The sequence below is a fragment of the Glandiceps talaboti genome, chromosome 13 (genome assembly GCF_964340395.1).
Source record: "Glandiceps talaboti chromosome 13, keGlaTala1.1, whole genome shotgun sequence".
NCBI classification, from domain to species: domain Eukaryota; kingdom Metazoa; phylum Hemichordata; class Enteropneusta; family Spengelidae; genus Glandiceps; species Glandiceps talaboti.
In genome coordinates, this window is record NC_135561.1 from 17,602,958 (window position 1) to 17,616,265 (window position 13,308).

General features: G+C 37.2%; 1 protein-coding gene across 2 annotated transcripts in view; it reads right to left on the reverse strand.

The window, feature by feature from the left end:
- Positions 1 to 1,446: 1,446 nt before the first annotated feature.
- Positions 1,447 to 13,308, reverse strand: part of LOC144444686 (uncharacterized) — a 34,156-nt gene continuing 22,294 nt past the window's right edge. The window contains exons 1-5 of one of the 2 annotated variants that reach the window (XM_078134198.1): positions 12,246 to 12,419; positions 7,152 to 7,244; positions 6,239 to 6,381; positions 2,746 to 2,863; positions 1,447 to 2,053 (exon numbers count right to left, since the gene is read on the reverse strand). In XM_078134198.1, coding sequence (XP_077990324.1) covers positions 1,923 to 2,053; positions 2,746 to 2,863; positions 6,239 to 6,381; positions 7,152 to 7,182 — 423 coding nt within the window. In that variant the 5' untranslated portion in view covers positions 7,183 to 7,244; positions 12,246 to 12,419 and the 3' untranslated portion in view covers positions 1,447 to 1,922. Of the gene's footprint in view, positions 2,054 to 2,745; positions 2,864 to 6,238; positions 6,382 to 7,151; positions 7,245 to 12,245; positions 12,420 to 13,308 lie in introns of those variants that run through there. The other variant, XM_078134199.1, reaches the window with a different exon arrangement.

Consider the following 13,308-nt stretch of genomic DNA (forward strand, 5'->3'; position numbering starts at 1 on the left):
ACACAAAAAGTAATATCTCCACCTAATACCAAGACCAATTGGTCTGGCAGTTATTGAGTTTAAGTCGTCGCACACACGCACACACGCATGCACGCACACATGGACGGACAGACAGACACTGCACCATGTCTATAGCACTACTGAACTTTATCATTTCAGTTATGCTAAAAATGGGGGTTCAAAGGGTGGGGGCATGAAGATTCTAATGGTTTGGGTGTGAAGGGGGGGGGGGCACGAAATATTTTGCTCATGGTTTGAACATAAATAAACCACAGGAGCAGATGTTTGCAAAGTACATTTGAAAATGTCTAAAGCCTGTATGGAATGATGAGTTGGGTGACTGCTATGCGAATGTGTTATTCTCTCTCTCTCTCTCTCTCTCTCTCTCTCTCTCTCTCTCTCTCTCTCTCTCTCTCTCTCTCTCTCTCTCTCTCTCTCTCTCTCTCTCTCTCTCTCTCTCTCTCTCTCTCTCTCTCTCTCTCTCTCTCTCTCTCTCTCTCTCTCTGACTGACTGACTGACATATACTGGGAACCTTGTACATCCTAGCACAAGGCACACCACTTACACATCTGTCAGATCTAGGTATATGTTACACCTATACACATGTACAGGCATATAGGAACCTTACATACTCCTGTAACATTCACATATCTAGGTCAGGGTAGCGCACATAGCTGTACCAGCTGAGTGGAGCCACAGGTACAGTACCAGGTATGTGTACAATATCCCTGTAACAGCCCTGGCCAACGCACTTGGTGTAACATACCTAGATTTGACAGATGTGTAACTGGTATGCCCACATCAATGTAACATGGATGTTAAAAATAGCAATGTAAGCTTTTATAACATCCACGTACACAAGCTTTTTCCCACAGCCATGTACCAGCTATGTGAGCATATCTGTAACGTATGTCAACATTGTTGTAACAGCGATATTAACCACAGCAATGTACCACCTGTATGAGCAATGCTAGTCAGATATAAACGAAAGAGTTGCTTCTGGGTATTATTTCACTATAGCTGTTACATGTACATGCGCAACTGTGTGCTAGGTGTGCAGTACGTAGCTATGGTACTGGGAATGGGTGTACAAAACAGTCGTGGCACAGAGGCAGTATTCCACATCTATGCAACAGGCATATTTTTCACAACCATACACCGGGGCTGTGGAAAAGTATACCCTGTAATGGGGTGTGTGGCACATAGCTGGTACATAGTTGTGTTCTTCTTCCTAGCACTAGGATGATGAACAAGATTTCCTGCGTAATGTGCTGGCCAGAGCTGTTACAGGGATATTGTACATATAGCTGGTACAGCCCATGTGACTCCACTGTACTGGTACAGCTATATGCACAATTCTGTCCTAGGTATATATGTGAATGTTAGAGGGGTGTGTAAGGTTCTCTGTGTAAATAGGTGTTTGACGACATACCTAGACGAGACAGTGATTAATTGATTACTGTTGTCTTTATTTAATTATATAATGGTGTTAGATAAAGAAAGGCAAATACAGGCAACAATACATTTCTATTGTTATTACATACATTTTACACCTGTTAGATTTAGTATTATAATAATTTCATACAATTTATATGTGTTATCAAACAATCATATGAATAATAATAAGAATCACTCTTTCATAAACTGAATACGTTTGACATAATTTCGCTGAATTGATTATACTATTAGTATGATAATGTGAATGACAATATTAAACTATTCTGTTCTGAGTTTATTTACCCAAATATTAATATAATTACATATCTAGTCATAATTATCTAGTCATCACATCACTTTAATTTCTTAGTCAATTCATGCACGAATTTCCAGCATTTATGGTAGGTCCATTTTCAATTGGTGCACACGGATCTCCACCATTCATAGCAGCCCATAGTACTTCAACGATGATGATTGATTTGTATTAAGTGAAGAAGACACCATTTCCAATCAATATGATACACATTAGCCATACGTTAATGAGTATGACGTCACCCGAGTTGCAAAGATGCTCTCCACAGCACGATTTGCAAACAAAGGTTGCGCCAAATGAGTCTGTTCACAATATACAAACATGAGGCGGTTTAGTTGCATACAATGAAATGAATTATAAAATAATGACATACTAATCAAAAATTCATACAAACGTTCTTCACCAAACATAACTGCCTTTTACCATACGTAAACAATTATTTTGTGTTGTGCCGAGGTTTTCAACAGTACTGGTAGTATTACTTGCAATTGGCTCGAATGCATTTGTTGTGGGAAAGATAATAAAAACTCGCTGTAAATATCAGTTACGTAAATATATTTCTAGTTCTTAATATAAATAATAGGTAAACCGACGTTGCCTAAGCGCTATACTCATTTTTTAAGCCCTATAAACCAACAACAACATAGGAACCACACACAACAATTCAGTTTCTATACTTACATGTTTGTGTGGTATGCTAATCTCCGATTTCAAACTGAGTGTGGCACTTCTGTTGATTATTATTTATTTGAAGTTTCCTATTTTTATCTTAAAAAAAACATCATGATGTCCAATAAGTGAAACGCCAAGGCAACTTCAATTTTCCTGTAATTCATCGATTACTTTACAATGGTTCGTTTAATTAAGCAAACAATTCCTGATAACAATAACAGAAAGAAAAATTGTTGAATAATAAGATTTATCACTACTATTTACTAAATACGATCTGTCCATTGGGACTTGTGTGCGACAACTAATTGCGCGTTCTAATTACCTTCCCTCATATCATCAGGTACACGATAACAATCACTTTCAGTCCAACACTCAGTAGCATTCACACACAATCGACCAATGACTATAGTATTGCCGTCTTCACCTTCATAACGAGTGACCTGGACAATTGAAAACATTATTGTCATAATCACAAAAGTATGTATTGTAGTTATTATCGCTGTTCAATATTGTTGTCTGTTAGTGTTATGTCAGTAACCATGTTGGCGGTGATTGCGGTTGTGAACTTGTGATGATGATTTTACTCCTGTATTAACATGCCACGAGGTCATTCAATACTCTCTTCTTTCTCGATATTGTCATTCCTATCGCGAAGTAGATCATTGCAAAACTGTTTTGTAAACGGTAATGGACAAGGACACAACAAAACTGTTTTAACATTACAATATTTAAACATTTACTTAGATTAAGCAAATATTTAGGAAGCTTGTAAATATTTATATCAAAGTGTAACTTTGACACATAAAATTAATATCCTTTTGGTGGTCTTGTAAAAATACCTATTGAAATTATTATACTTAAAGGTAAAATGCCCCTATGAAAACTATCAGTCTAGGCTATAATGGTTATGACCTTCTATCATTCAAGACCATAATGGTTATGACCTTCTATCATTCAAGACCATAATGGTTATGACCTTTTATCATTCAAGACCATAACGGTTATGACCTTCTATCATTCAAGACCATAATGGTTATGACCTTTTATCATTCAAGGCAACTATGGTTATGACCTTCTATCATTCAAGACCATAATGGTTATGACCTTTTATCATTCAAGGCAACTATGGTTATGACCTTCTATCATTCAAGACCATAATGGTTATGACCTTCTATCATTCAAGACCATAATGGTTATGACCTTTTATCATTCAAGGCCATAATGGTTATGACCTTTTATCATTCAAGACCATAATGGTTATGACCTTCTATCATTCAAGGCAACTATGGTTATGACCTTCTATCATTCAAGGCCATAACGGTTATGACCTTCTGTCATTCAAGGCCATAACGGTTATGACCTTCTGTAATTGAAGACCATAACAGTTATGACCTTCTATCCTTCAAGGCCATAACGGTTATGACCTTCTGTCATTCAAGGCTATAACGGTTATGACCTTCTGTCATTCAAGGCCATAACGGTTATGACCTTCTGTCATTCAAGGCCATAACGGTTATGACCTTCTGTCATTCAAGGCCATAACGGTTATGACCTTCTATCATTCAAGGCCATAACGGTTATGACCTTCTATCATTCAAGGCCATAACGGTTATGACCTTCTGTCATTCAAGGCCATAACGGTTATGACCTTCTATCTTTCAAGGCAACTATGGTTATGACCTTCTGTCATTCAAGGCCATAACGGTTATGACCTTCTGTCATTCAAGGCCATAACGGTTATGACCTTCTGTCATTCAAGGCCATAACGGTTATGACCTTCTGTCATTCAAGGCAACTATGGTTATGACCTATTATTCAAGGCCATAACGGTTATGACCTTCTATCATTCAAGGCCATAACGGTTATGACCTTCTATCATTCAAGGCCATAACGGTTATGACCTTCTATCTTTCAAGGCAACTATGGTTATGACCTTCTGTCATTCAAGGCCATAATGGTTATGACCTTCTATCATTCAAGGCCATAACGGTTATGATCTTCTGTCATTCAAGGCCATAACGGTTATGACCTTCTGTCATTCAAGGCAACTATGGTTATGACCTTCTGTCATTCAAGGCCATAACGGTTATGACCTTCTATCATTCAAGGCAACTATGGTTATGACCTTCTGTCATTCAAGGCAACTATGGTTATGACCTTCTGTCATTCAAGACCATAATGGTTATGACCTTCTATCATTCAAGGCAACTACAGTTATGACCTTCTGTCATTCAAGGCCATAATGGTTATGACCTTCTGTCATTCACGACCATACCGATTATGACCTTCTATCCTTCAAGACCATAACGGTTATGACTTTCTATCATTCAAGGCCATAACGGTTATGACCTTCTATCTTTCAAGGCAACTATGGTTATGACCTTCTGTCATTCAAGGCCATAATGGTTATGACCTTCTGTCATTCAAGGCAACTATGGTTATGACCTTCTGTCATTCAAGGCCACTACGGTTGTGACCTTCTGTCTTTCAAGGCCATAACGGTTATGACCTTCTGTCATTCAAGGCAACTATGGTTATGACCTTCTGTCATTCAAGGCAACTGTGGTTATGATCTTCTGTCATTCAAGGCCACTACGATCGTGACCTGTCATTCAAGGCAACTATGGTTACGACCTTCTGTCATTCAAGGCAACTATGGTTATGACCTTCTATCCTTCAAGACCATAACGGTTATGACCTTCTGCAATTCAAGGCAACTATGGTTATGACCTTCTGTCATTCAAGGCAACTGTGGTTATGATCTTCTGTCATTCAAGGCCACTACGATTGTGACCTTCTGTCAATCAAGGCAACTATTGTTATGACATTCTATCATTCAAGGCAACTATGGTTATGACCTTCTGTCCTATCCCCCAAGTCGTCGTTTCGTCAAGCTAGTGCATTGACCGTGTAAGATTTGAGTCGCTGCATTCGTCAGTCTAATTCAGACATATCCAGAAAAAAACATTAAAAACTAAAGTTTGTCCTCATGATTCTACGGTTTGATGTGACTAGATTTAGAGGTCACCAAAAATAATTTTTTTCTTCAAAATTTGGAATAAAAACGTCATTTACGTAACGAAATTTCGCGTTATGAATAAGTGAATACGTTCAGCCCTTGCGTCTCCATGTTTATGTACGGACGCCACGTGTTGCGGAAGATCGGATTTCTCATCTCAACTTGACCATTTAATAGGAATGTTACTGTACTGTACTGACGAACATAAAAAAGTGGTTTATTCTTTTAGAACAGGTCAAACAAATACCCATTTATCGACGACATAAAAGTCAAAACCGTACTTCCACAACCCGGAAATTCAACTGCACTTCCCAAGGCCCTAGTATTGACATGCGTGAGCTTGTAGTATGTCGACTATTAAACGCGCCAAACTTGTAACAATTTCTAATCGTGGTTGGTGATCGGGCTATGATGCTTTGATACTCGCTACAATGTTACGATAATCTTGCTAACAGACCTACAGTTAACCCCGGTCGGGACTGTTACAATATATTATTATCACAAAATATTTCCAATTGTGTTACACTACTTTTGAAAATTGAGAGATCTTCAAAAATCACATGATTTGGTTCTTACGTGGATTATAACAACGTGCATGTGTTCTATAATGCTTAACTTGTTGGTGTAGTTTGTTTGCAGAATTAATACGTCGTTTGCATAATTACCTTTGGTAATTATGCAACAATACAGTAAAGCAAGCTGCATGGTAGTGTGTGAAGGAAGTTAGGAAACAGATTGCTTTTCTCCCGTGTGGGAGCCATTCAGTTTACTATTAAATCGCAAGTTGCGAACTTACTCCACAAGCATCTTTATCTTCAGTGCAAACTTTCGTCTTACCCATATAGTCAGTTTCGCATGATGCTACTGACGTGTGTGGAGGGTAACCGACACAACTGTAACACTCCAGTGCTGATGTCAATTGGACAATTAGCATAAATACTGAAAATGAAAGAAAAGATGTATTGGGTTTTTTTGGTCAACATATAGAACTTTTTCACAAACCACACTGAGATAGTGACAGCATTGATACTGAAGTTGTGTTCATACAGATATAAATCTTTTATACTCTAATATTTAAATGTTATCAATTATTAGAAGTTTGTCAACCCATAATAACAGACACCACAGTAGTGTAAAGTCATTTATCGACAACAGGTAAGATTCAATGAATTTAAATCATTGACAAGGAAATATTTCTAACGACGATTTTGTGTAATTTCTCTCTGTCCATATATTGAATCATTTTTGCTAATATTCATTTACTAACAAAGTTTTTCATTTAAAACTGCACTAGCTGTAACAGGAGTATTTTTTCCGGATCACACAACCAACAATATATTCGGTGAAAATTGTTGAAATATTAATATTAATACTTAGACCTTTCACATGTTAATTAGAGGCCAGTTTCATTCATAAGTAGAACAGTGACATCGTGATTGAATTGGGTGGTTGATTTTTGAGTACTGACGCAAAATTCAATTTATTTGGATGTATTGTACCACATTATGTAGACAGCTTCACGAACTTGGGTAGGTGATTCAATATTGTTCAGGGTTATGGGTAAGTTATCGTATCTAACAAAAACACTTTATTTTCGCACTTCTTACCACATTATAGAATTATAGTGAAATTATATCTAAATCACGCGAGAACATATATACATTCTCTATCGTTGAAAGTTTTATTTACAGTTTCTGTCATTTATTTACCTGCTATTTGAAAGACAAATTTACACGCCATCTTGACTGCTTCTTCTAACACTTTCCTTGGTACTGAAAGACTTAATTTTCAGATTCAGAAACCTGTAAATTCAGAGTAATAAAAACAACTTAAAGTAATACGGTGGGATTTTATTTTACTCATACCACTTATTTTGTGAATCATAAAGCACAGACTCACGAACAGGGATTAGCAATGTCATTCCTATTCTAAAGTGGTGTTGTATCTATCAAAATTAGCAAAAGATGTAATCAGTAAATCCTCAATTATACCATGCACCAGCCAAGTTGAGCCAAATATATGGAATGTATACTCTGGTCGTTCTACGTCACGACAACTCGCTTCTATGTCATCACAACGCGTGTCTACGTCACTGGTTATGCCGTGTTCGAAATATTAGTCAAAAGTTAAAAATTGCCATTCCTTTCCCCGATTTTTAAATGATATTACTGGCACTGATATAATTATGTCATTTTCCAATATGTTTTCTTCATTCAACCGGAAATTAGTCGTAAGGGTGAATGGTCGATATCACTGGTCGATAAAATGGTCGATATCACTGGTCGCTTAACTGGACAGTGCCTTGATCAAATGAATGGCAGTTAAGGTCAGTTGCTCTGGTTTGATGTATGATAGGTACGTTTAGCCTTGACATTATTACAGTGAATTTCATAATACCGTTCAGCTTTCCTGTTTGATAGAACCACACAGAAACCAATAAGAAACTTGACATGCTACACTTTAAGATAGCAATATTGAATATGAGCACAGTTTCTTGCTACACTTTGTCTTAAAATGCGATTTTGCTATTGAAAGGTGGCATATGCAGTTTCTTGTTGGCTTCTTCGGGGTTGTACGTATCAAACAGAAAAGCTTAACAGTATTGTGAAATCACTGCAACATTGTTCGTGACAACACAAACTACGTTTCCAGAACAATACCACATAGCTAACGAGACCCATTTTAACACAGTGTAACCGACATGTTTGATACAGAGAACCCCCAAATCGCCATTTCATCTACTGAAACATTTTTACACTGTCCCAAAGCTGTAAATATCAATGTACAGGACAGTATCTATACACTGATTGATAGTAACTGAAGTATAATTTAATAACATATCTGCCTACTGACCTGTGAGGGCATTTACATTACTCATTACTACATTTCATTTAATTAACGAGACCCATGAATGATGAGGTGTAACTGTCCTTTTCTCACCTGGACATGTTTGCCCATTGGAAGTGGCAAGTCGTGAAAGTTAACCCCATAACTTAAGTAAAAGTTACAACAGATGAACCAGGGCCCATTGTCAATGTTTATTCGACTGTATCAGCATTTTGAAATGTTTGGACATGTTAATTCACTGCAACGTCGAGTTATTGAAATCCTGAATTTCACGATCGTTATAATCACCCCACCATCAGGATTAAGTCACGTGACGCAAATTTACTAATATCGAGAAGACCTTGCCTCTAAATCAACAAAACGACTACAGAACGACTACAGCCAGTTCCGTATGTAAAACCGCTCCTAAAAAGAAAAAGTGAACGATAGTGAACACAGAATTTGGAAAATTTGCAATTTCCTATCATAGTACTGTATTTTGGAACAGTTTATCACTTGATCTTAGAGTTAAGTCTTCTAGTAGTGATTTTCGGTACTCACTTCAGGAATTACTTTTTACAATATAAGCTATGAGCAATGTGTGAATCTTATTTATTCATAATGTAAATCTCTCTCTACATGTATACTGCCCTCTCATCAGTAAAACTATATATAAAAAATTCAATTATACAAATGTTGCACTGCCAGTGTCCTAGGAGACAGACTGGACTAGCTTTGCTATTTTCCGTTCTCCCTTTACCCTTTTACCTAAGATAAGAATGTAAAATATTTCTTTTTTTTCAATGCTGTAACAAATGGGTAATACACTAAATAATAAATATAGAGTTAGACACAGACTGTAGTCACTTGCCTGAACCGAACACATGGCACAAACTCTTAACTAACACCACTAAAACGTTCCCATCAAATTTAAGACCTATCTGCCCAGTAGTTTTTTTGAGTTTAAGTTTTTTGACCAAATATCACATCTTTTGACCCAAATCATACACTGGTGGTAAGATCATTTTGATTTGAACAATTTCCCAAGTAGACACCCAAGGTAATACACCCACCAAATACCAGGGCAATCGGTCCAGCGGTTTTTTACTTTCAATGTGTTCACACACGCACACGCACACACATCCACACGAACAGACAGTACGTACATACATACATACATACATACATATACACACGCACGCACATACATACATACATACATACATACATACATACATACATACATACATACATACATGCATACATGCATGCATACATGCATACATGCATGCACACATGCACACATGCACACATACATACATACATACATACATACATACATACATACATACATACATACATACATACATACATACACACAATCATACACACATATGTGTGTATGTGTGTGTGTGGGGGGGTGTGATATCAACGATTCTGTAAAAATAATCAAAATGTCAAATTCCAAAATCACTGTGGCATTTTCTAATGTTCCTTTAATATAAATACTTTTAAACAGGCTAGTGTTAGAACATCGACGCTACAAACAGGGGTTTGTGACCAGTTATGTGGATATCAGGTGGGTTTTGTTTTCAATGAACTAACAGTTTCACACGTACACCAGGTCGTCGACCGACACAGACAAATCCATCTTCAAAGGAGTTTAATCATGCATGTGATATATTGTTACTGAGTTACTCGGTAAATAATGACCCAAAGTTGAACCCGTCATGTTACTATGTACATGATCAAACCTGTCATGTTACTATGTACATGATCCAACCTGTCATGTTACTATGTACATGACCCAACCTGTCATGTTACTATGTACATTGGTAATGCATTTGGTGTAGGAAAGTGAAAGCTATATTTTTCAGACCTAAGTGTGCATAAAATCCTTAGTTTGCTAGCACTTCATGACTACCACAAATGTCTGACATTAGATAGTTATTGTGTTATGAGTATAAATAGATATTTGAATACACTATGTAGGTGATGTGATGTCCTTAGATACTCCCAACAAATGTCCCCACTACAGTTTTTCACAAATCACGCATGTGAATGTGTGTTTACTCTGTGTCTGTGTTTCTGTGTATGTATCAGTGAATGACAGTTAAAACCACCACATCAAATGCCTTGGTATTAAGTGATGACTACTTATGGTGTCTAGTTGGGAAATAAACAAGATTATACCACATGTGTATGATTACATGTATAGTCAAAATGTTTTATTTTGTTTTGTTTTCTAAAAAACTTCCTCTACAACTACTAAGTTGTTTGGGCTGAAATAGTAACATAATAGGAGTACCAAAAGAAATATTACAGTTGTGCTACAGTAACAAAAAAATTTGTACTCTTTTTAGTTACTGTAGGGGGCAGGATATTGTGCACTTTTTTTTTCTTTTTTTTTTTTTGGGGGGGGGCCATGAAATTTTTATACTTTTGAAAGGGGGGGCTGTGAAATTTTGGTCACAGTGGATGGGGGGGGGGCCAGGAAAAAAACCAAGTCAGAGATAATTTCTCCCCAGGCCCCCCCCCCCTGCCGTAAATTCTGTCCGGTCCCTAACATCAGTATACAAAACACTTTACAAAACCAACACAATTTAAATACCCAGTAAAAAATCACTATATAAAGGACTTGTGTGTCAACTTTAGGCGTTTTTAGTTTACAGTGGTTTGTACTAAGAATTTAGACGGAAATAAATGCTGGAAACGGGTCTTCTGTCATCGCAAAACTGGGTGTTTACATGCTTTGTGGATTCAGTATTAGTAATAGCACGTAGTGCACTGGTTTTCAAGAAATGTCTGTGTCGAGACCAGAAAAAAAACTGATAAATAGCATAGAGATATAAGATGGTCTAGTGTTGTAGTTACACCCGTTTTGGAGGATGGTTACCGAACAAATGCCGGGGATGACAGTACCACTGATGAAAAAGTGCATCTCTCATAGATATATAGTGAACAGTCTGTAACTGTGCCAGGTAAACTCAATGGAATGCCTAGACTTGCAGTGAGTTTATGTAGACCTCAGGCGTAAACACCCTCGGTGTGCAACCTTCGGACCGGACCTTCTGTAAATAGATAGTTTTGTCTACACTGACATTCCGTCACTTAAGGTTATAGACCACGATAAAGCTAGAAAAAATTACAAAATTTTATTCTGGTTAGGAAGCGTAATAACAAATCAGTACAAGATATGTGTGTTACAGTATTTAGATGCGTCTACATTTTATATGTCAATTACCTCACATGGTTTATCACTCTGCCTGGAATGGCATCACTTCTCAAAGTCACGCTAACCATCTCATACAGTAGCCAATCAACTGACTACTCTCAACCTTGAAACCAATGAATGGTCATGAAAATCCCGCCACAGGAGATTACACCAACGTCACTGTGGCGTCACCTTGCCACTCACTTTACTCCATTTGTATCCAAAACAACAAAAACCTCTCCAAGGCTCAACATAGCTACATTAACCGTGCCGTCAAAACGACATTTTCACGCTTTTCTGCGAACCGCTAGAAAATATCATATGATGGTGAAAAAATTACCAACGATAACGTCTTTATCTCGTTAAAATTTAGAAGTTCTAATCACCTGCAAACGTTATAAGATACTGGTACCTTGTTTTCACTGAAAGATTGACCTAAGGGAGGTGTAGTTCAGTTTGATTCTACCCTATAACACATATTTTACATGGGCACTCCAGATTCCTCCTGCATCTTGTGTGACAAATTTATAGAAATGTCCAATATAATTACAGATTATTAGACTATATCTCAAAGCTAAATTAGTACCAATAATGTTTATGTGTTCAAAATGTAGCATCATGGTTTTGAAAGCAAACACTGTCATTGAATTCGGTGAAAAGAAACAGAATATTTTGATTTTCATTATTATCTGTTTACAACAGAGTGTATGTCAAAAGAATGCATGGAAGGACACGATTCTGAACGAAAATATAATCTGCTTACCGTCGTGTAAACTTGGATTCTTGAAAGTACGCCTGTTAACAGTGTCTTGTCTACACGGTAGTTAAAGACTGCAGGTCAGATTGACCAACTGACTCGGGGATTGCTATTTGTTATTAACATTGCACGCGTTCTTGTTGGTGGTGGTTGTGTTGACAACGATGTTTTCAGATTGACCAACTGACTTGGGGATTGCTACTTTTGTCCTCAGTATCAACATTGCGTTGCTGGTGACAACCATGTTTTCACATGGATTGTTAACATTCATATACACTACTACGTTTCTAAAGCAGTCTTGACCAATTGTTAGACCTCTTTGATTTGTGATCTTCTTGAGATCTTGCCAAATTTGTTCAAAAAGACGTAGGTTGGGGTCAGATGATCGAGTATTCTATGGTAGATGCTTTATTCAGTAGTACGTAATGCACTTTATATAGAGCATGCAATTCTTGCATGAAGTGAATAATGTTTTAGACTAGTTCTGAACTCTGTCTACTACCACATTTTGTTACTGCAAATCCTAGTCTTTTCCAACTCTCTCGCCCTCTCGCCCTTTCTCCCTCTCTCCCTGTCTGTCTGTCTGTCTGTCTGTCTGTCTGTCTGTCTGTCTGTCTGTCTATCTTTGTGTCTTTATCGCTGTCTGTCTGTCTGTCTGTATGTATGTATGTATGTCTGTCTGTCTGTATGTCTGTCTGTCTGTATGTCTGTCTGTCTCCGTCCCTCCTCCCCCTTCTTTCTAGAGAAGTTATATCGTTGATTGAATATTCGAGTTGTCTACATGTGATGCAATAACAAATCTAACGATTACCAGTAACAGCAAAATGTAGATTAACTTATATTTGGATTACAGAATCATCAGTCCTATGTAAAATATTCAAATGAAGCAAAAACAACTCGAGAAATACTACGTAAACTTAGAGCTTGATATGTTTGCATGGAATAAATATATTACACCACAACCTCGAAACATATACTCTAAGATAAGACAGTGTATATATTACCAAGATGCAGAAGTTGAAATTGCAATACGAAGTAAAATGTATTTAGAGAAGATGGAAAATGTTGG